This window comes from Lissotriton vulgaris, chromosome 8 (assembly GCF_964263255.1).
Source record: "Lissotriton vulgaris chromosome 8, aLisVul1.2, whole genome shotgun sequence".
Taxonomy (NCBI): domain Eukaryota; kingdom Metazoa; phylum Chordata; class Amphibia; order Caudata; family Salamandridae; genus Lissotriton; species Lissotriton vulgaris.
Genome location: NC_141696.1, coordinates 1,548,136,286 through 1,548,161,200, shown reverse-complemented (window position 1 = coordinate 1,548,161,200; position 24,915 = coordinate 1,548,136,286). Strand labels below are relative to the sequence as shown.

The 24,915-nt window shown below is 41.3% G+C and overlaps 1 protein-coding gene across 1 annotated transcript in view; it reads right to left on the bottom strand.

The window, feature by feature from the left end:
- The window catches only part of LOC147700347 (NACHT, LRR and PYD domains-containing protein 3-like), a 484,040-nt gene that overhangs the window by 360,463 nt on the left and 98,662 nt on the right, over positions 1-24,915 (bottom strand). The window contains exon 3 of the mRNA XM_086936309.1: positions 2,286-2,456. Within this exon, the coding sequence (XP_086792435.1) occupies positions 2,286-2,456 (171 nt within the window). The remainder of the gene's footprint in view (positions 1-2,285; positions 2,457-24,915) is intronic.

The window sequence follows — 24,915 nt, the reverse complement described above, 5'->3', positions numbered from 1 at the left end:
CTTTTATTGTTTTTTCAGCCCTGAAGAAACTCCTTGGTAGGAGTGAAACGCGTTGGCTGATCTCGCTACATGTTTTATTGACGTGCTTTTTTTCTGAAAAAAGATAAATAAAGAACATTTTTCTATTTATTCTTTTTGGACTCTCATTTTGGTGCGCCCCCATGAGTACTTAAAAATTGCTTAACTGATCTGGAGAGCACAGCGACGCCAAACAGCAGCTGGTGTCGGGGTTGGCTGCACAAATATCTAACTGACGTGATTATAGACACCATTGGCACTGGAGTTTAGGTGCGGCACTTTTAAGGTCCGCTGCTGCTTTTTCGTACAAATACCTAATCAAATTTCAACTTGTCTGTACTTTGTATACTTGTATAGCTTTATAGGTTCATTAAAGAGTTCAAATATGCTTCCTCACAACCAACTACAAATAGATATAAACCACATAACTATAGGCAAATCAATTGGCACTCCGAAAAATGCAGACACTGCAATACAAAGTATTTTTGTTGCCATTTGTAAAACAAAACATACACATTCTTGCCCAGTACCTTTTCACCATAAAACAAAATATAGAATTCTATTTTTTGGCTGTTTTCTTGGTTCCCTCTAGGGGAGTCCACAAACTATGGGTACCCGTAGAATCCCCAACTTGTAGGAAACAAAGGACGCACATTTGGCCTGGATATCTTTTGTGGAACCAATTTTGAAGGCTTAAAAGCAGATATCCGCAAACATTAAATTGAAGCTCCTGTACTTGGGGGCAGGGAAAAGCCTCAGCATAGACTGTGGTGCAAGTTATCGCAGAAGTTCAGGGATGAGATCGGAGCACAAGTCACCATTCAAAACAACGACTAAGGGAGCAGAGACATTATCTCCAGAGAAGCTGCAGCTGATAGATGTAAGATGAAGAGACAGCCTGAGTCTGTCCTCGAAGTGAAAGACTGTGATCAGAACCGTGGTTTGGTTCCAGTCAGTCTAAGATGGTCAGCTGAATCTAATAATAGATGGATATCAGGTTGCACAGGATACTATAAGGAATCAGAGTGTCATCTGATGATTTGTAAAAGTGAGGTCCAAACTTATTTCCCGGAATAGGTAAGGGACACACACATACTTGGACCCCACTGTGGTTAAGGGTCACAGTCCATTACGAGAACAGACTTGGACCCAGATGTAACTTCACATATATATCGTAGAAAATATTTTAGTGATCACAAACCCACTCATTGACCTAGATTCCACTAACAACTGAAATATAATCATATTGGGGTGATGTACAGCGTTAGTTTTCTGAGAGAAGGGATGTTAGTAGTTCTGGAGAGTTCAGAGAGGTGGTGTTCAGCAAGGGAGTACCACTACCTTTTTAAAGTGCCTATGTCCTTGCTCCAGGGATATGCTCTCAAAATAAGCTGTTATTAATCCTTAGGCTAGATCTGGGTCCACCATCCATCTTCTCAGGGATGCTGCTATGAAGATGACATCAGGGGGTATCATCTGCTGGTCCAGATGAGTGTCCAGTTATCATCCATTCACTGACTCCTCCGGGCAGGACAGGGGAGCCACAGATGCCTGGTCAGGAATGCATTAGACATCCCAGACCACCCCGCTGTAAAATATAGAGGAGGTTCCTTACAAATGTTTAAGGGTGTTTGCTGGGTAGATGTTTGGCAGTACTCAAACAGACAGTTAAGTAACAAGAATGGAGTCTGATTTGAAGACTATAAGGGCAGGTATGGAAGGTCATTTGTGGAACCATCATCTTGTCACTGTGTCCATCATTTGTACTTTATACACAAACAGTTTGTAACATTCCACAGATAATCGGGGAGCGCCTGAAAGCCACTAGTGACGGGGCCTACTCTTCATTAAGCTGAGGAAAATAGTCCTTTACTCCAATCACTACTTACAGAGGATGAACCAGAACATGTGTAAATGGTTGGATACCGCTGACAAGCCATTGGATAGGATTCTCATCCTTAAACTTGTCTTGTTGCTGTGGAAACCTTTACCTCAAACTGTTTCAAACTGACCCTCACACCCTAAGGTATTTGCCAGAGATAGCCTTGGAAATGTACAACCTCAACAGTCAGCAGATGTACTCTGCTGTGAGCAGCTCAACAGGGGGGCGGATATGGCCCTCCACTGCTGCCTAAGTGCACAAGGGCTGCATCACTGTCTGCCCACCACATGTACTGAGAAGAGACATTCAATCAATGTGTCTGCCTTCATCTGACACAAACCTTTTACTTCTCTATCTGATAACCAAGGAAAAAGCTGATCCTTACCTCAGGGTCTTTAATGTGCACAGTGGATGTTTCAGTCCTTCACAAAGCTCTCTCACTCCCAAGTTCCCCAGTTCATTCCCACTTAGGTCAAGTTCTGTAAGACATGTGTTTGTTTTGAGAACAGAGCCTAGGTCGGAACAGCATGAACCAGTGAGGGAACAGGCATCCATCCTGTGGGAGAATGAGATACAGTCATCAGGCAGAGCACAGCAAGAGAGATCGCAGCTTCATTGCCTCTTCATTTCATTCAATCTAAGATGTTGCTCATGTAAAGCAGGGTAAACAATTTCAACACTCTCACACTTTCAGGTTTTACTCCAGCACTCTTTTATATCTATATCTATCCTAGAATGATCACAAGGGTTGCTATAGTGACTCTCTAAACAGCAGCACCAGAGGACCGAGGGCAACAAGTGCCAAGAGTACAGTGTTCCAATTTTACTCTGACAGCTTGTGTGATCTTGATCATATGCTGCTCTTAACTTTACCTCAGATATTCATGTCCTTGCATAACATAAACAAATATCACCTACTGTAGCCAGAAAAATATCTTGTGTGCATACTGGTCAGCTGTACAGATTTAATCTGTATGCTTTTAGTTACAGATGTGTTAGTACTGATGGAGCAAGGATTCGCACGAGAAGCGACTTGCTTGTACTCATGAACCTCGAATAACGTTACCAATGTAACCAACATGTTTGTTTTACTAATTTTGCCCCTTTTATATAGGCATGGGGTGTCCGAGTGAAGCTTGCTTATGTGTTTACTAAACCTTAATACGCTTGCATATAAAATGGCTGCTGCTACGCTGGATTTTCTACTGCGCATGCGTCTGTCATACTCCGCAGCTTTGGAGGGAAACTGTCGCTTCTGTGCACTAGTGCTAATATGGCTGCTCTGTGTTCTCACATGCGAGAAGCTTGCACTGCTGCTTTTGCTAAGCTGCTCGTTCTGCCTAATCCTAATGCTATAGTCTATTATAAAGTACTTGGGAAAAGTGTAGAAATACATGGTATACAGTGTATTCATTTTTCCTGTGTTCTAAAACTGTTTCTTTTCCATTTCATGTTACACTTTGAAACTGGCCTGGCTTGTACCGCTGTACTCCATCTTTGTTGAAACTGAGGCTGCGCAAAATTCTCAAGTCTCGAGAACAAGTGACCTTTGGACTATAGCCAAGGAGCTGACTGACTCGAAGATGCTCCTGGGAAAGCACCCTATTGAACCCAAGTTTATACAATGTTAAACAATGTATTGGTCAATAGAACATCCATTGTTGGGTGGAATATAAACTTCATGAGAACCTGAAATTTGATGGCCGGGAACGAAATTTGAATAGAAGATGGTAAAAGTCTAAAATGTAGTTGGTGTGCGGACCTGTCCTCCTTTTCTGTCCAATCAAAATTGGGGATCCTTACACTTGCAACATTGGGGGGGTGGTAGACTGCCCTGGAAAACGGTATAACTAGAGTAGGCTTGGCTAGTTAATTTGTCCGACTTGGCCGAATAGCTGACCTGTCACTGACCCAACGCACTCAATAGGTGATTAAGAGCAGTGGTGCTGCGAAGCTCTCTGCCAGAAGATTTGCTGACCCATTCGGGGTTCTGGAAAGCTGAGGTGCTGGTGAAGCACTTTGCTGGTGAATGCTGTAACCCAATCGGGGTTTTGGCTGATTCCTTGCAGAGAGGGAGTAGCGCAGGCGTTGAAACTGAACTGCGGGTGCCGGGCTTAACCTTTGGTGGTCCGGTCCTGATCCAAATCTGGGTTTTCCTGTCCTTATTCTGAACTGCACCTGCTGGCCTACTGGCAACTGTAACTTTTGGGGTTCCTTTGTCCTTTCAACTGACCCGTGGCCAGGGTTGGTCTTCGCACCATTCTAGGTAAATATAAATCTGTGTGGGTAATTGTCAGTATAATTTGCGTCATTTTCTTTACCCTCCCTAAAATTGCTGGAGCTTTATTTGCATATGTTCCTTTTTTCTTACCCTCCCTTGGATAAATGATAAATTCGTGTTTTACTGAATTTATAGCGTGTTACATTTTTCTTACCCCCTTATAGTTAAGAGCTAAACGTTTTTCATGATTGCATCAATGTTCCCTTTTTCTTCACCCTCCCTTTAAAGTAGTTAAACTTGGTTATTTGATTTATTAGTGTGTTCCATTTCTTCCCTTCCCTATAGATACATGCTAACATTTGGTTTTTATCGTTGCATATTGTGTTCCTTTTTTCCCAACCGTTGATAATTGCGAAAGCTGTGTTGTTTTAGTATGTTCCTTATTCTTTAGCCACCCTTAGGAAATTGTGCAAGTTGGTTTTAAAATAATAGCTTGTTCCATGTTCTTACCCTCCCGTTATCTTTTTTGATAAATGATTGGCATAATATATCTTTTGCATAGTTATTCACTATTTCTGATATTGCTAATCGATAGTCTTATGGAATGGAATGGAATGGAAAGGAAAGGTATTTGTAAAGTGCATGGCTACCACAAGGCCTCCCAGCTTTCAATCTTTGGATTATGACCTTTGATGATGATTAGATAAAGAGTTTTAAACCTTCCCGAGTCTGTGGTTATTTTATGAGTGCAAATGTTACTTGGTATTTGAACTGCCTTTAAAAACTAACTCCCTGATCCAATAGGTTATAGGTACCTATGACAAGGATTGGTAAGACAAAGATATAGGACCTAGGAGGTAAAAATAGACTGATAGTAAAGCGAGGGTTACCTCCTGCTTAAGTAAATGTGCAATTGAATTATGGGCCCAGGTGAGTATGGTAAATTTATAGTTGGGTGACCTGTGCGCTCTAACAGTACAATCCAGCAACTTTTTGCTCAGGGGTGGGGTGGGGGCTCTGGCACTCCCAGGTGAGCCTCAGGCTAGAAACACATTATAATTAGCTAATCACCTCCTTCAAGGGAACACTTGGCCAATTGAGCACATAAGAGTAGGTCTAAGTAGCTATCACTACTATGTTGATCCACGCATGCTCAGCCTATCCTTCCCGTACTTGCCTCCAGGACAGGAAAGAAGACGCTGAATGTCTTTCATGTTCATATGCCCACCACCACCAAGTCTTACGTCACCAGTAGTTTGGGTGGGCAGCAAGAAGACAAAATGTTACCTAAAACTTATTGCATTTTACCACACTTACTACACCTGGAGAAGAGTTAAAGCACTTAATGCCAGTTTCAAGTTTAATTTATTTGTGTAGTTAATGAAAACCATTGCAATACAAATAATTCATGATTCAATAAAATCCATTTTATTCAACATTAAAACTTCTACATTCTTCCATTTGCTCATTATTTAAACAAGCATAAAACAGTGGGCGAGTTTCCAATTAAAAATTTAATTCTCATAATTCAATTTTCGGAATGCTTAGCCTGCCCATGTACATGGAATAAGAACCAAAGAGAACGAACAATTTATAACAAACCTTCCTGACCATTCACTAAATGCTGAAGTATAAGGGAGTGGGAGGTGAGTTGCTACACAGACTGCGTGAGTTACTTCTTGGAGTGATGGCGAAGGGTCATAACAGACTCTGCCTTTGAGGGAGCCATGCTATGGGGGAGGGATTGGCTAAAGTGAATTTGTGCCTCTGACCATCTCCCAAAAAGTATTCTGTCTCTTTGAGATCGTTAGGAAGCAGTGTGGAAATGTGCAGAAGCTGCTGTGGTGCATCTGCGTGTCTCGCCTTTAGTTTGCTAGTCAGCCCTGGTGGCTACACCGCATCCTACTTGATAGGCCTCCTTACTTCATCACAATTCTACCACCACAGTGTAAAAGTGTAAGATGTGTCAGTGCTCTCTTGTGACCCTGCATGTCTCCTCTAATAGTATGCCAGTAGGGTTCCTATAGCTATGCTGTTTCTTGCTAGCTAGACCTCATTTATTTATTTATTTGTAGAGCGCTACACTCATCCCGGAGGGGTATCAAGGCGCTAATAGCGAATAGACTGGTTAGGCTGATGGGAGGGGTGAACATAGATGATTCTTAATATTTAGGTAACAGGTGAGTCTTTTGTTTTTTCCGGAATGATAGATAGTTGGAGGTGAGCCGTAGATCCAAAGGTAGTTCTTTTCACTTCTTAGCCGCCAAATATGAGAAGGATCGCCCTCCGACCCTAGCTTTCTTAATACACTTTGTTCTTGCCAGCGCTAGATGTAGTGACCGCAAGCTCCTTGAGTGAATATAAAATTCGATTTTATCCTGGAGTATTTTTGGGCCGCTTGTAGTGTAGTTCCTATATTCTCAATAGGCTCTGCGCATTGGAATAATATAAACAGCACTGTAGACGTAGGACTGAGGTCGACTAGGTCTCTACTGACTATATTAGACTTAATTAGTTTTGCCAGCTAGCTCAGAGGTCACTAGAAACTTTCTCGAATGTTCAGAAAAGAGTGTATCTCTAGAGTCGTGTGAAAACAATAGGCAGCTATTTCACTCAGTCAACCGTGCATACTTAGTTTCACCAGAGTGCAGAGAATAAAAGGTGGTATTTATTGAGCAGTCTTCTTTCTCATGCAAGAGAAATGAATTGCCACAATTGCAATACTTATCATAAAGTAAAGTGCGTACAGTAAAAGTAGTATAATGAAATAATACTGTAAAAGCATTGATATGGTTTTTTAGCCATATGATACTTTAAAATAGATAAAATATATACATACATAAAAACATTGACTAACGTACTCAACTGGTGCTTCTACCTACGCCTACCCCGGTGTACCTGACCTAAGCCTAACAGTTGAGAATACGAAAAGTTAGGAACAGGTTAAATTATGAACTACGACTGACATTGGACAACAGAATTGTATCTAAAGCAAAATTTGGGTACAAAAATATTCGTTCTTTATTAAATCATGATAAGTTTAAAAAAGAGAGAGTTACATGTGAAGAACTTTCTACATGTATTGCATACTGTAAATTCCAATTTGTGGATTTTTAAAGTGCATTACAGTACATATTTAAAACATGGCTATAGGTTACAGTGTACTATGCGCGTCTCGGCTGTGAGCCTTCATCAGGAAGCCATGACTTTTTCCAGTTGCCCTATATGGGGAAATATATAAAATAAAAAATACAAAATGCATATCAGTGTCAATTTATACAAATCAGAATGTCAGTCTATTGTCCTATACAGTTAGAATTTATGAAGGGCGGAACCGTAACAGTGTCTATGTACAATATTTACAAGTGTCTTATATACATTTGTACCAATCTACAGCTATACAATTATATACACAAAGAATGCTAGATTACAATCATACGGAAGTGGGCCACAGTGTTACTTAACTATCTTATATACAAATGTACACATTTACAGCTATACATGTACATAGAGGATGCTGTAATACAGTCATACAGAAATACATTTCCTGCACCTATTTAAACATTTGGATAAGCCCATATTGGGGGTGAGAACGGGAGAGGCACAGTGGTGTTGCCTGGGCAAAAGAGGTGGAGATGGGCAGACATGGGGCGGGAAAGGGACGCTGGAGAAAAGGGGGGGGGAAAGGGGGGGTGGGGAGAAAGAGGGGGGGAGGGGAAAGCCTGCAACAATGTGAGCACGTTGGCATACCTTGCATGTAGATTGGAATCTGCCTGGGCCGTTCTTAAGACTGAGGTTTTAATTAGTTCTGGAGTGGAGGAATCGTGGTGCTAGACACTGAACAATACATATCAAATATGGAAAAACTCCTCAATGACCCAAACCACTACATTCCAATTAAGAAAGACCCTACCAAAAAAGTTCAGACTACCATTCTAACATTAACCACCCAGGCATTAAACGACGACGTTATTTGTGAACAAGAATGGAAATTTCTAAATGTCCACCAACCTAAAATGGCGGCAATCTATGGGGTTCCAAAGATCCACAAGAACAGCGAGGATCCACCATACAGACCCATAGTTACCACCATTGGATCCATAACTGAGCCACTATCCAAATACATTGATACCATTCTCGGACCACACATCTCCAAAATCCCTTCACACATCAAAGATACCAGAGACATTACAAATACTGTAGAATCATTATCTTTCAACCCAGACACACAATGGATGGTCACCATGGATATAGAGGCCCTTTACTCTAACATCCCTCAATCGGGAGCGATTTCCGCTGTCTCCTGGTTTATTGACACCTACACAATAGATTGCCCCAAAGCCTTCATCCTTGACTGTTTGGCTATAGTCTTATCTGAGAACACTTTTGACTTTAATGGGTCCCTCTTCCAGCAGACAAAAGGGGTAAGCATGGGGGCATCATGTGCGCCCACTATAGCCAATATATATATGGCTAAATATGAATCTTTATTCATATACAATGAAGTTGCCCCTTTAGCGAGTCCGTTACATCATGGGCTCGCTACATAGATGACATTTTCTTTATTTGGACCTCAGAAACTGCGCCCCTTTCCAGTTTCGTATCCTGGCTAAACTTATGCGATGAAAACATACACCTCACAGCTACATCCAGCCAAACGCGGGTAGAATTCCTGGATATTAATATAATCAGCACCAACAACTGCCTGAATGTAGATCTGTTTGTGAAGCCCACCGCTCGCAATACACTTCTACACTATACAAGTTACCACCCTAAATCCCAAAAATCCAGCATCCCCTTTGGCCAATTCCTTCGAGTCCGAAGGAACTGTTCCTCACTCGCGGACTTTGATAAAAGAGCAACCGAGATGCAAAAGAAATGTATATCTCGTGGACATCCCAAAAGATTAGTCCGTGATGCATATAAAAGAGCCAGGTTCTTTGACAGACAACATCTATTGACACCCAGCACCAAAGAACCAAATCCCAAACTAGTCTTTGTGACAAGACATTCTACAATGAACGCCAAACTTCAACAAATAATTTTCAATAATTGGCACATTCTGAATGCCACGAAAGCCAGAGAAAACCAGCTGCCCAAACCTGTTTTTGTGTATAGAAAAAACAAAAACCTCAAAGACCTAGTGGTTCGATCTAGAATGGAACCAAAAATCAATCTTCCAACTCAACGTTCCCTCACTGGCATGACCCCGGTAGTAGGCAATTTCAAATGCCTTTCTTGCTCTGCCTGTGACTCTGCCGTCGAGACCAAAGAATGGATGTTTAACAAAAAATTCCTACGATCCCAAACACTAACCAACTGTAAAACTACAAATGTAGTATATCTACTGGTATGCCCGTGTGGCATGGGATACGTAGGCGAAACAGCCCGCATGATGTCCACGCGTCTATCTGAACATAGATCAGCCATTAGTTAAACATTACATTGAAGCAAAACACGACCCAAACCACATACGCTGGTTTATTCTAGAAAAAATACGCAAATCATCAGGAACTCTGAGCACACAAGTGCGCAAGTGCAGAGAAGTTTTCTGGATTTTTACTCTGGATACATATTACAAAGGATTAAATAATGAGATCCCCTGGGACCAGGTCATCAAGTACAATTATGGCTGAATTAATCCCTTACTACTGTCCTTCCCCTGCTGACCCTTGCCGGTCACACACACCCATGTAAGGCCTCTTACATGCAGTAATCTCTTCATGTCCACAACAATCCTACTGAGACACTCTTTTTCATCCAGTCCACACACACCCCCCTTTTCCATCCCCACACATCCTGTCCATCATTAACTATTCAATACTATTTCCCTTTCCCCCTCTAATTTTTTCCCCCTACATCCGTCATCAGATTTACACAATATCATACATACACAGATAATTAACCACGTATTTCACCACATACTACATACATGGGCAGATTAAGTATGCATGTTTATGCTGCCGGGCATACACATTCACCCTGTTTCAAGATGTCCGACATAAAACGGCTCAAAATCCGATCATCCGGGCACTTGTCCTTTCTCCCTTTCCGCCACTCCTTTAAGGAACGTCCTCCCTTTAGCAACTTAACGCGCCAACTGTGAACTTAAATACGCCCTCTCACAATGCTCTCGGCTCACCGGGACTTCCTCCGGAGACGCCACACAGAACCCATCATTGGATCGCCCTCGAAACCGTCGGAACAGGTATTTACCGGCTCTCCCTGGCCCCGTGCCCCTGTTTCTCCCCCCCTCCCCCCATCCGTGTTGCATTTTACTTTAGGCATCAATAGGATTTTTTTAGACCTAACGCAACGCTGCCCTGTGTCTCCCCAGAATTCAATATAGCGGACCTGAGACCGAGGCCACTTCATCTCTTTTGCACCGGGACTAACTCCGGAAACGCCATATAGAATCCATGATTGGATTGCTCTGTGCACCGTCAAAACAGGTATTTATCGGTGCCCTAACCCCGCTGTACTTCATTTTAAGCGTTTTGAAGGCTTTTGCAGACCTAACGCAACGTTACCTTGTTCTTACCCAGAATTAATGTAGCGGACCTTCCACACGGGGCACCACATCTATTTTGGAAACCGAGAGACCTATAGAAAAATTCTGATATTAACGCACCAGGTACCGTTAGAGCGCATTTTTCCTAGTCACTTCCCCCATGACTCCCAGCTAATCAGCACACCTAGGTGCTCTCAGTGCTTTATCTAGTTTAATTGGAGAATAACATTTTTTGACATTTGACTTATATTCTTCCTCTGTCCGCAGATATATTTAAAGATAGGAAACCTCCCCCTTCTTTTGCATTCTTTATCCGAATCTACTTTTCCACCGGACACCAATATTGGAATACGCCACACAGCCTATGGGCAGGTACTTCATTTACATTAATTTATATAAATAGCGAGATATGAGAGGGACGATTTCATTCCACCAATTTTTGAATCTCTTCCACCCCCTCTTGTCCCCCCACTCCAGAACTAATTAAAACCTCAGTCTTAAGAACGGCCCAGGCAGATTCCAATCTACATGCAAGGTATGCCAACGTGCTCACATTGTTGCAGGATTTCCCCTCCCCCCCTCTTTCTTCCCCCCCCTGTCTCCCCCCCCTTTTCTCCAGCGTCCCTTTCCCGCCCCATGTCTGCCCATCTCCACCTCTTTTGCCCAGGCAACACCACTGTGCCTCTCCCGTTCTCACCCCCAATATGGGCTTATCCAAATGTTTAAATAGGTGCAGGAAATGTATTTATGTATGACTGTATTACAGCATCCTCTATGTACATGTATAGCTATAAATTTGTACATCTGTATATAAGATAGTTAAGTAACACTGTGGCCCACTTCCGTATGATTGTAATCTAGCATTCTTTGTGTATATAATTGTATAGCTGTAGATTGGTACAAATGTATATAAGACACTTGTAAATATTGTACATAGACACTGTTAAGGTTCCGCCCTTCATAAATTCTAACTGTATAGGACAATAGACTGACATTCTGATTTGTATAAATTGACACGCATTGATATGCATTTTGTATTTTTTATTTTATATAATTCCCCATATAGGGCAACTGGAAAAAGTCATGGCTTCCTGATGAAGGCTCACAGCCGAAATGCGCGTAGTACACTGTAACCTATAGCCATGTTTTAAATATGTACGGTAATGCACTTTAAAAATCCACAAATTGGAATTTACAGTATGCAATACATCTAGAAAGTTCTTCACATGTAACTCTCTCTTTTTTAAACTTATCATGATTTAATAAAGAACGAATATTTGTGTACCCAAATTTTGGTTTAGATACAATTCTGTTGTCCAATGTCAGTCGTAGTTCATAATTTAACCTGTTCCTAATTTTTCGTATTCTCAACTGTTTGATTTATCCCGAATTAGGAACTCTAGTCGGGGATACCCTCTTTTTGTACACACATCCTGACCTAAGCCTAATACTTGGGAAGGAGTAAGTAAGTAGCAGTTTAAGTTAAGTTGGTTAAGCTTGTTTTGACAAGAATCTGAATCAAGTATTCTCTTAAGGGTTTAGTCAGCTCCGTACCTTGGTAATAGAATGTGGGAGGTCTGGTATCTCTTTCTTCAGGACTCGATCTCCCAGCAACCCACAAGGGTGGCTGGAAACACCGGAGCTGGATTTTCTCGGCTGGAGAAAAAGACAGCGTCTCTCTTAGTGCGTCAAATGGGAGGGGCGGCTTCCGTGGGCTCTTCGCATCAGCTGGGCTCTCGGGCAAGTAGATAGCCGCTCTGCTCAAAACCACCGTGTGTTTGCTTAAGGCAACTGTTGGTATATTTATACCTGAAAGGTGCCGGGTTTGACGTAAGTTTGGACATAAGACGTCACTAAGAACTAACAGTTCTTTCTGGACTCCAGGAGTTCTTGTTCAAATCAAAACAAAAGCAGGGTTTTCCCGGGCTGCTGGAGGCTGGACGCGTTGTGCTTTCTAGGAGTCAATGGGAGTAGCCGTGCTGTGCTTTGGACTGCATGGGCTATTACTGAATATGGATATGATTCTTATGCCTTTACAAGGATATTATTAATTATAACCACATAAGGGCATGAATCGAAATATCGAATTAGGGTCCTAGATAGAAATACAACACCCACTCCACGGATTAATGTCCATCATTACTAAAAAAAACTAAGCAATAGTAAACATATAACGATGCATGTGTGTTTTCCAACCCGCCCCAAATACATATTTCGCATTTGAAATGGTATATGGTAAATAGACGAAAACGAGTGTTGGTACTGTACGCTTTTCAAGCAGTGTCATCATTCAGTTAAATGCATATGTATATCAGCTGAATGAATTGCGAAAATTACACATGAAATGGCTCTGAATACAGAAAAGAAGGTCGAGACCATTCCATCACATATGTATACAAAATGCTGTATATGTGATAGAGGCTGAGGTAAAATATTGTCTCTAGTATCCTAAAAATAGAAGCTCTGTTCTCTAAGAATAGTTCTACTTTAAGCAGAGTACCATGTGCCAAAAAAAAGGTAAATATTTTGGAAAAATTGAAAAAATAATTTTGCTTTCAGGTGAAAAAATAGTTCCAAATGTTTTCAGTGGCTTTGTTTATCAAAACTGAAGCCCGAATTCAGAGTTCAGGGAACGCCGTGTGCTCATTGTTTTTTTTAAAATGTATTCTCGTTGACTGGAGAGAACATCATATCAGACAGACTCGCATAAAAGTGGTCTACAAAATCAGGTGAAAGTTCGACCAAGTTTGAAAATACTGCAACTGTGCAATTCTGTGCGTGATTGCTATCATCGATGTTTGGATCATCAATGCTCACAGAAGGTTGTACCTGTTTGGTGCTGCTTTTCCTCTCGTACTTCACCGCCACCTACTCGTAGTGGTGAAGTCTCAACGAATGCCGTCATCAGAATAGGTAGCCGCTGGGGACAACACGATGCATGAGTCGTTACAGGATCTAGCAAAGTATCGATATCCATTGGTACTGCTGATGGTAGTGTAAGACAGACGTCCAAAACGCATTCTTCTCTGCATAGCAGACATCGAAGCACAGGTAAGATGCAATCCTGCCAGATCGGTCTGAATGAAAGAAACCAGGTTGTACTCAGATCTCTTAGCCGGGCCAATCCGAGGACCTTAGTGATACGGTCTCTGTATCGTATTGCTAGGATCTTTCTTCCATTGTTGCTGGAGTCTTGTCTGTGGATTGGCTTGCCATATCGGAGCAGAAGGAACAAAAATAAAATTCCTGCCACGAGTCCCAAGATTAAGGGTAGGCCGCCAAAGACAAAATGGACAAAATTCGGGAAGATGCCCAGAACTGTTTCAAAGGGTGCTAACAGTCCCGAAAAAACTGTCTTAAATACATGTGCGATGCCACTGGTATCAGACATATTTAAGATTTGGCTTAACATTTCTACTAAATGCACGGGGCAATTTTTCGATAAAAGGGAATGTATCTCTGCCGATGTCCTTGCCACTTGCAGATCATACGTTTCTTTGGATGACGTTAAAGGCACAGTTGTCTGTAAAAGAATAGACTTCATTCTGCTTAAAGTATCAATTCGAATAGAAGAGATATTCAAGGAAGGCCATAACGCAGCCCCCATATCTGGATTGCTGTGTGGATACAATACTTGCATACAGCAAACGACCCTGGAAGTAACGGTCACGAGATAGGCTTTCCCTGGCACCATTCCACAACAGCTGTGGTCACTTATCAGAACATAACTGCTGTTAGAAAGTTGTCTAAAAAATGGCTCTATCTGTTTTGCAGGCGTGTCATGCAGGTGACATGAAAGGTTATTTGAAGACCCTTCGCAGGCTCCATGCAAGTTAATACCTTGACAGAGAAGTGTACCGCTTAGTGATTTTTTACAATTGTTACCACTAAGGAATACCTCCCTTTTCCCTTCACTATACCATCTGCGTGTATAAGGTAAACCCCAGGTTGATTTGATGTATTCTTTACCCAACCTTTCATACTGGCAGGTATATACTCTTGGCAGTATTTAAACTGGAAAGTTGTTATCGGAATTGAAATTGTTCCGTGTATTATCCATTCAATGAAAGGTCTCTCTGACATTGTCAATGGTAATCTCTCAAGTTTTTCAATGCTCAGAATCGTATAGTCTGCTCCTTTTTGGGCCAAACTGATTTGTTTATCAGTAAGGTTAAAGATACCGAATAATGATGTTGTGTTGATTAAACGCCATGGTACGTAGCCTGAACGCAGATTTTGCAACGTCCAACCAAGCTGTACAATAGAACGTAATTGGGACTGACCATGTTGTAACATTAGTAAGTCCTGCTCTATTATATCAATAGCAGATGATACAATGCTGTCCAGTAAATATATTCTGGAGGACAGAGTCGTTAACCCATTGTCCACTACAGAAAGTGATTTTTCCAAATTTATACGATCAATTTCTCGTATTTTTTCTGCTGTTTCAATTTGCATTACTTTCCAAGCTTCGTTGTACGCAGCGTATATACCGGCCGCTATGAAACGTTTTTGACGCTGTTTGCGTGGTCCCAGTATGAAATCACGCAAGTCAGCACCGTCTTTAAGTAAAGTCAAGTGTTGCTCAATTTCAGCCAGTGTGGATTTCTGTAGCCACTCAAGGCATAGTTTCCCTACACTGTATGTTGTAACTATCACTGGATGTTGTCTCTGGGAGTATCTTGGGTCTGGCCTGGTCATTTTGAACCCCTGTGTTTTGTTCAGGAATCTATCTTGACAGTTATTTGTGTCTGTTGGCTAGATCAACCACTTTTTCCAATCAGGATGTGTTCGGTTTTGGTGTAAAATATGGGATACGTCTATCTCCACATCTGTAGTGCTATTACTATCAGTTATGGGTTTTGGAATAGACGGTGTATTTAAGTCTTTTATCTTAGCTAGGCCAAGACAAGTAGTTTGTTGAATTGTGTCATTCAAGAATATCATTGTTCTGGGGTCATGCAGGCCCTAAATAATGCTTCTAGGCCTTGTACTTGCCAATCTTTGGTACCCCAGATCGTTTTTGTTTCAATGTTGTTTTTCCAAAATTCGAAACCAAATGCAGACATTTTGTCATAAAAATTTTCTGAATAAATCAATTTAGTATTTGTCAACATTGTTTTCATTCCTGTCCTAATTAACATTTTAAAATAAAACGTTTCTGGATCACTGTTAAACCCTGAGAAGTACTGGAATTTCTCATAAAATGTTTTTGAGCTGCCTTTTGGCGGAGTTGGACAGTGTTCCCATTGGTTATAAGATAAAACATTTCTAGGCTGAGCAGTTTTATGCAAATAGTGATCACCAAAGTGGTTATAACAGTATAACTCTTCATAATTCGAGGAACCCTGTAAGTAATCATGTTCGGTAAATTTGGCTGACATTACTAAATCTGACATCATATTATTAATGTTTTCAAAGTCCCAATCATCAGAGAAGGTAGTACAAGGTACTTGGTGTCACAAAGTCACTTAATAAAACCTTGAAATGGTGTAAATATTTCAAGAGCTCAACCGGGCCAAAAATGTCATAATCAGTTCTGTCCCATGCTACCCCACCAGGTATTGGATTGGCTGAGATGTTTACTGATGACAGTTCTCTTTTCTCAATGTGAGAGGATGTGTGAGGCTTTAGGACCAAGTTGATGTTCTGACTTGCTGTGTCCATTGTACTATATTTTCCATCAATGAATTTTCCCAAACATAGAACCATGATGAGCCAAAGCAGGAGAGTAAGTACACCTAACACAATCCAAAATTCAATCCATGGCGAAATCAGATATGTTTCTTTTAGTTGGTGAAAAAGTTCAATTACTTTGTCTTTGAAAGTTTTTGTTGCTGGCGTTTCTTCATGCTCGCTTGGATCTTCAGAAATTGATGAAGTAGCCAGATGCAGTTCTGTCAATTGTTGGAAGTATTTCCGGATTTTCATTTGCTTTTGCATTTTTCTTTGTTTCATTAGCATAGTCAGAGGCTACATCATTGTAGACTGGTGTTTCTTGATGAACTGTTGCAATTTGGGTTTCAAGAGGCACAAGTTCCATGGCATTATTGCATAGTCCTTTTTTATTCACTGCAGGTTTATCAAATGTGATTAGTCTCTCAGTTTGAGCTTCTTGGATTGTAGCAAATTTCGGTAATCTGCTATTTCTTGGGAGTCCACTGGGCCTACTACTTATTATTAGGCCTACTACTAATTATTGGCCACATGATTGTGGTTTTACCAGGTCGATGGATACAACTCTGTTCTCCTTTTTACCAGCAAGGGGCGGTAGTACAACTGATCTTGTAACTGATCTTGTTCCGCTGACAGCTAAGACAGGTACTGCTTTTCTGTAAGAAGGCCCCAATTCCTTCTTCACCACGATCTTCTCTCTGACCAGATCCCCAATCTTTGGAATCCAGACAGGTCTTGCTGGGACAGCTGGTTTTTCTTCAGTGGCTGTCGACTGTTGTTTCAACTTTATGTTACTCAGGCATTTTCTTGTTTCATTTAAATCCTGTAAAACAGCCAAACGGTCTTTGATATCAAAGGATTTTTCTTCTACCACTGAAGTGTGACAATCAAGATCCTGAATGTGCATTCTAGTACCGAACAATAGTTCGTATGGAGTGAGACCTTTTAGAGAATTTCTTGGCAGATTATTAAGACTACGTTGGACACTTGTTAAATGTTTGACCCACCCATCACCCGAACCTAATACCCTCGCCATTATAGATTGCTTTATGTCCTGGTTTTTTCTTTCCACTACAGCATTTCCCTCAGGATGGAAGGGAGAAGAATACCACAATGCAATGCCCATGCTGGCCATGGCCTCCTTGTAAGCCCGAGAGCTAAACGCAGGACCCTGGTCAGAATGTAGCATGCCAATTGCGTATGTGCGTATAAAGACTCGCAAATCTTTTATAACAGTTCTGGCGTCAGCCGAGCGCTGGTGTCTACATTTTAAGTGAATCTAGTCCTAATAATTATTGGGACGCATTTCTCCTGCTGGATTTCAGCGTATAGATCACCTGATGCTTTCTAATAAAGGTGTCCTGGCAATTGTCTGGTCCGGTTCACAACTGCGATCTCTGTTGCAGTCTGGACAATCCATTGCAAATTTATAAATTTGCACGCTCATTCCCGGCCACCAGTACTCTGATTGTAATTCTATTAGAGATTTCAAGATCTGTTGTTGCCTCGGACCCAGTCCCATGTGTGCGCTTTCAATCAAGAAAACTCTCCGGTTCGTGTTTGGAATTACTCATTCCCCCTCTCCAGGGATATGAGCAAAAGGAACGGAGTTTGCATCAAATATGTATGTATTATTGAGTGGATAGTTGAGAGGTAATGCTGCATAATTGCCTTTTAATGAGGCTTTTACTGCCAGCATGGTTTCCCCATCTATGTGTTTTTCTGAACGCTTCTTAGTGGCTACGGAAGCCGGTTGAACCGCTTCCGCTGCGGCTCTGTTAGCCAATGAATTCCCTGCAACGTGAACACCATCACGTTGATGACTAAGTGCGTGTATCATGTGAGTCTTCTGTAGTTCTTTCTTTAAAAGAACTACTTGTCCCCAAAGCGTTTCATGCTTTATTGTTGCACCAGTTTCATCTTTGTAACCGTTTTGAACCCAGTTCTGCAAGTCATTATTGTAAGACTTGAAGCAGAAATGCAAATCGCACACTATTAGTGTCGGGAATTCACGATCGGCATTTTCAAGTGCCATCTTTAAAGATCTTATTTCAGCTCGCTGAGCTGAACAGTTTCTGAGTGATTCAGTTTTGGTGATTTTTGGTCTGAATTTACCAAAGCGCCAGCGACCTTTAACAATCGCGCACGCAGCGTTGTAGGATTTTTCCTCTACATCGTAGTGTTGTGCAAATCTGTCCATGTAGATTACACATGTGTATTGTTCGAGAGGCAGAATTTCGATTGGCAGAGGATATACTTGCTCATATTCTAGATCATCTAGTGTTTTCAGTTTCGTGTCAAAATAGTATTTCACGTCTTCTGCAGCAAGAGAATTTTCCCATTGCATCCATTTCGGATCTAATGCCACAGCATTTAAATTGGTGGGCTTGTTAATGCCTCAAGGGCTGATTCTGCTGTTAAAACAGTTATCCTTCTGCCTTGGGCTTGGGCTCTTTCTTTTGCAACAGCAGTTTGAATCGCTATTAGAATTTTTTCTGTTGAACTGAACTTCATTTCAGCTTGTGTGTACAAATGAGATTTGTAAGCTATTGGTACCGTTTCTCCCTCATTAGAGGTCAGGTACGTGAATCCGCATCTTCCTGGGATGACTCGGATTACAAGGTTGCGTACGTCTTCGCGAGTTTGTAATTTTGTTTTAGCTAACATATCTGTTTGCAATGATCTCAAAATCTCAATGTGTTTGAGTCCAATTGATTGGTTTGAAATCTGGTTTTATCAATTCATAGAGAGGTTTAACCCTCTCTGCATAATTTAGAATGTATGTTCTTCCGAAATTCAGGAAGCCTAGTATTGATTGTAAATTCTTCAGCGTTTTTTGTGCTTGGAGTACAGCACATTTCTCTTAAGAAATTATCAGCTAGGCTCTTGCCTTCACTTGATAATTCATATCCTAAAAACAGGACAGTTAGATGGGCAATTCGTGACTTTTTAAAGTTGAATTTGTAACTCTCTGATGCGAACCCAAGTATTATGGTGTTCACTCTTTTTAAGTGAGTCTCCAGGTCATCATCTGTGAGATAGATGTCATCGACATAGGATAATGCCTTATCATCATATATTTGTAGTAACTCAGTTACTCTTGCTGAGAATAATCCTGGGCTATTCTTGAATCCCTGTGGGAGTCGACAGAAGTGTTTTTGTGACCCCATTATTGAGAAAGCGATCAAATACCTGCTTTCAGGTGCAATGTTTTGACAAAAGAATCCATTAGAGATTTCTAATGTTGTTTTATATTTTTTGCGCACAATGTTATTCATTAGTGCTGCACTATCTGAGTTTTGTACTGCAAATGTTTTACAACAGGAGTTTAGGTGTCTGTAGTCCAAAACTAGACGATATGAATCGTCTGGCTTGGAGACAGGAAACAAAGGATTGTTCATTTGTGAGGTGATTGTTTCAATCACCCCTTGATATTCAAGTTGATCTAAGATCTCCATGACTTGCTTTTTAGCTTCTTGTTTAACTGGGTACTGCCCTTGTGCAGTGCCCTCTATGCGTAATGTTATTTCGTTTATTTTATGGGGTTTGCTAACTCTGGTGTCTGCTGTTTCCACTTGAATTTATTCATTCGTGTCCACTGTCTCCAGAAGATTCATCACGATCTTGCGAGCTATGGTCACTTCTGCTGCGCTGTCTAGCATTGTCTGGGCCCACTCTCCATTTTTCAGTTGTGTCCTCAGTATCTTCGGCATGTTTAATTTTAATACTAGCTACCTTCTTTCTTGGATATTGTAATTTTTTACTTTGATGAGCAGGTTCCTTGTCTTTGGACTTGACGTGCTCTTCTCTGTGTTCTGACCTTCCTCTTCTTTCCGATTTCTGTGAAGAAGTCTGAAAAGATCGAGAGGGACGTGTATCAACATCTTGATATCTATCAGGTACTTTCAAATTATCACTATTTCTAAGGTTGTATCTTTTCTTAAAGGGCTCCCTTTTGGGGAGACTTGTTTCCTCGGTCTGGAGAATTTTCTCTCCGTTGAGGAGACCTTCCTCTGGACTGGAATCGTTTTTCCCTGGAAGTGGACTGTTTATTACCATCCCAACTTTTTGGAGTATTCAGAATATTTTTAATATAGGTTTTTTCAGGTTTTTCAGTTAGTTGGGGTTTAACTGGTTTCCCACCCAAACTATCTCTTCCTAGTTCTTCATAGGATTTTTCTATGATTCTGGCAAGTTCAAATGGTTGGTCTGCTATATCTGTTTCTTTCAATTTCTGCCAGATCGCCACAGATGCTGCTTCTCCTTTTATGTTGGCTAATAATATATCCAAGACCTGCTTGAAGTCTTTCAGTAATTTCATACCCAGAGTTGAAGCAGGTTCTGGACCGTATTCATTTTTAATCTGTCTTAGTACATCTGGTATAACCGCCATAGACGGAACACCATGTGTTTTTTGTAGATGGAAGCAAAGACCATGCCCCAAGTGTCACAGTCTTTCACATGTGGTGCGATCCCCATTGGAAGACAGATAGTCAGAATTCTGTGTTTCTCAGTAGGAATAGTATCTGGAAATACCGCCTCTATTTGAGTAATTTTTTGTGCTAACCAGAATGGAATTTGTTCCCGTTTTGCGGGTAATTTACCAAGGCATGATTGTATGTTCTGTGATGTAATTTTATTTGTGTTCCCCTGATGAGGGGTCAGCTGTGGAATGTTAACAGCTGGGTGGACTGTTGCAGTCCGCATTACATATTGGACTAACTGTCTGTGAATTTTAATTAGTAATTTTAGCAGGGCTTAAAGTTCCTTGTCTGACATTTTTTCGATGTCTGGATGTGTTGTGTAGCTGGCTAGAACCGGCCACGTTGCTCCTAGTCTACCTAGTGGACCGAGCCTGGTGATGTGATCATTATGTTTTAGGGCGCCTTCAAACCAGAGCAGGTGCTCTTGGTAATTTAGTGGAATTTCCACATCCTCGAAAGGAGTGTATTCAACCGGATGTTCCTCTATTTTGTAATAGTGGAATTCGTGTGTTGTAACATTTGCCGCTGGAAAGTTTATCCATGAACAGAATACCTCTGTCTGCCGATATTCGTGTGCCTCTATTACGAAAATGACTGTACCACCTCGTGATGTCAGTCCGTTTTCTATAAGTTTTAGAGTTATAGTTTCTCTTAGATTTGCCGGGATGATAATTGCACCGGTTCATTTTCATTAAACCCTGTAACATCGAAACCCCGTTGATTCGCATCTACTGCGGCTTCATCGGTTTCGCTGTTGTTGCCGTTATTTGACATTGTTTTAATGAAAGTTTGCAGAGCAGGTTTCCAGGAAACAAAAGATTAGGTGCACAATATTTTGGAACACTGTATCCTTCAACGTTGACTAAACCGAAAGCTCTTCATAGGAATCTCTTCCTACTAAGTTCCGGCAGATTTTAACCTTTCACCCACTCCAGACGTCTATTGGAGTATTTACGGGAAAAAGGGTCTGCGTGAAAAAGCACGACTGAGTAACTCCAACGTCTTGCGTTAGTTTTATCGCCTTACCAAACGTTGGGCGCCATGTAGTGTAGTTCCTATTTTCCCTATAGGCCCTGCGCATTGGAATAACATAAACAGCAGTGTATACGTAGGACTGAGGTCATCTAGGTCTCTTCTGACTATGTTAGACTTAATTTAGGTTTGCGCCAGCTAGCTCAGAGGTCACTGGAAACTTTCTTGAATGAATAGGAAGGGATCAGCTTCCCTGGCTCAGACAAGAAGGGATTCAGCTTCCGACAACCGCATAAACATGACAACTTTGCTCCCTCAGAATAAGAGTAAATCTCTAGAGTCGTGTGAAAACAATAGACAGCTATTTCACTCAGTCAGATGTGCATACTTAGTTTCACCAGAGTGCAGAGAATAGAGAGACGGGCGTTTTCAATAAAAGGTATTATTTATTGAGCAGTCTTCCTTCTCATGCAAGAGAAATGAATTGCCACAATTGCAATACTTAATATAAAGTAAAGTACGTTCAGTAAAAGGAGTATTATGAAATAATACTATAAAAGCATGGATATGGTTTCTTAGCCATAAGACACTTTAAAATGGATAAAATATATACATACATATATACATAGGCTAACGTGCTCAACTGGTGCTTCTAAAATACGCCTACCCCGGTGTACCTGACCTAAGCTCAATACGTGGGAAGGAGTAAGTAAGTCAGTTTAAGTTAAGTTGGCCATGTTACCGGAAAATTTAAAAGATTCTACCCTGGACCTTCAGAATGAATTATTTGCCATTTTAAATAAAGGATTTGCACAGGGCTTTCTAGGGAAAAAGGAGTTCGAATACTTACAAAATAAACACCCAAGAACCCCACTCTTTTATGTACTCCCTAAAGTACACAAAGACGAAAGTACACCCCCTGGAAGACCTATAATTTCAGGTTATGAGTCACTGTTTGAACCCATATCAAAATTTGTAGACTTTTTTCTCAAACCCTTCATGACGAAAGTTAAATCATTCCTTCAGGACACGACGGATTTCATTAATAAGCTTCAAGAATTACCATACACAGAAAATCAGGATCAACTTGTCAGCATGGACGTAGTATCCTTATATACACAAATACCACAGGATGAGGCCTTGGAAGTACTGGAAATATTCCTCAACATGAGAGATCGACCAATGAAAATACCAACGGATTTTATTCTGGAGGTAGCCAAAATGGCTCTTACAAAGAACTATTTTAAATTTAAAGACGACTTCTTCTTCCAGATCAAAGGAGTCGCTATAGGCTGTCCTTTTGCCCCAGAATTAGCAGTCCTATATATGAGCCAGTATGAGGAGACATTCATCTATAAGAACAATCCATTCAAGCAATGGATAGGTGGATGGATCCGCTTTATTGACGATGTCCTCCTAACCTGGACAGGTAATGAGGAATAATTAATTTCCTTTCATGGGTGGTTAAACAACCGGACACAAGACATCACATTTAGAATACAATTTTCCAAAGTCAGGATGGCATTTTTGGATGTGGAAGTATATTGTTCAAATGGTGAATTGGTAACAACGCTTTTGACCAAAAAATCAGATAGGAATAAAGCACTACATTATTCCAGTAATCACCCTAGGAGTCTGAAACAAAACCTACCAATAGGACAGTTTCTACGCATCCGAAGAAATTGGTCTTTCAAAGACAAGTATATGGAACATGCAAATGTGCTAAAGGAAAAACTACTAATCAGAGGTTAACCTTCAAAATTTCTTAAACAAGCCATAAAAAGAGCGTGGTGGACACCACGCGAGGAACTTTTGATTAGAAAAGAACATAAAACCCAAACCCGTATAGTATGTGTATCAACATACTGTCCATCGTCCAATTGGCTTAAGAAAATAATTCACCAAAACTGGCACTTACTTAAGGGGCTAGACACACAGCTCACAGACGTACCATTGTTTGCTTTTAAGAAAGATAAAAGCATTGCAAACCACATTGTGCGTGCCGCCCTACCAAAAACCAAAAATCCCACATTGAGAGACTATGTCAACCTACCTCCAGTTACAGGCCATCACAAATGTGGTACATGTCTATGTTGTTCGTCTACAATTGAAGGCTCTTTATTCCAACATGAAGGAATATCCTGGAAACATGATTTTTTTACGAATTGTAAAACACTTAATCTGATAAACGGCATTCTATGCCCTTGCAACAAACTATACATCGGCAAGACCAATCAAGAAGCCAGACAACGGATTACCCAACATAAGTCAAGGATCAAGAGAAAAATTCTTACAGCCCCTTTAGTCCAACATTGGATTGAGAATGACCACAGAGAAAATGAGATGAAATGGGCAGTTGTTTCTAAACTAGAACCTGACTCAAGAGGTGGTGACCTAGAAGCAAAACTTCGTAAAAGAGAGGCACTATTGATTTTAAATTTCAATTCTGCAATCAATGGATTGAATTACATGTTGGAGCTATATAACTTGTATAATCCTGAAGAGATAAACATTCATGTTCCATCGATCAACTAAGGAAACCTGCATGTCCAAATTTCCCATGTCCATACTGAAATGATTTTTCACACAGAAGCCTACTTACCTGCCGCCACCGCCAGGAGTCAAATCAAGGCAGCCATCCACCGCTAAAGCACGCCGCCACCGCCAAGAGTCACCTACCATCAGACTACACGCGCCGCCGCTCCGGGACCACAAATCCCGGCAGCCTACGCGGCGGCGCGCCGCGTGACAGCGCGAGGGCGCCAGGAGGCGCAGAAAAGCGCCACAGGAACCCGCTACGCGGGACGCCCGGGGCGAAGCCCGGGCAAAGGGCGGGCCCTCTACGGCACGAGTAGGCCAGGCTAGGCCACCTCCCTAAATTCCTTCATTGTGCACCAGGGATTTGTTCCTGCCAGTTTATCGTGAGTGGTGGTGTTACTGTCGCTGGTTGACCGCCTCCTAAGTCCTAGCTATCCAGACGGGGGTCGGTAAGCAGGCGGTATAGCTGTTATCGAATCGCCCAGGAGCTCGGGAAAAGGAGGGGGCCTTCGCGGATAAGTCGATAGCAGATAAACACACCTACGAATCAGGAAACGAGTCCGCTGGACATCTGCACAAGACGTGGAAGTAAGACTTTTGTTTTAACTTTGAG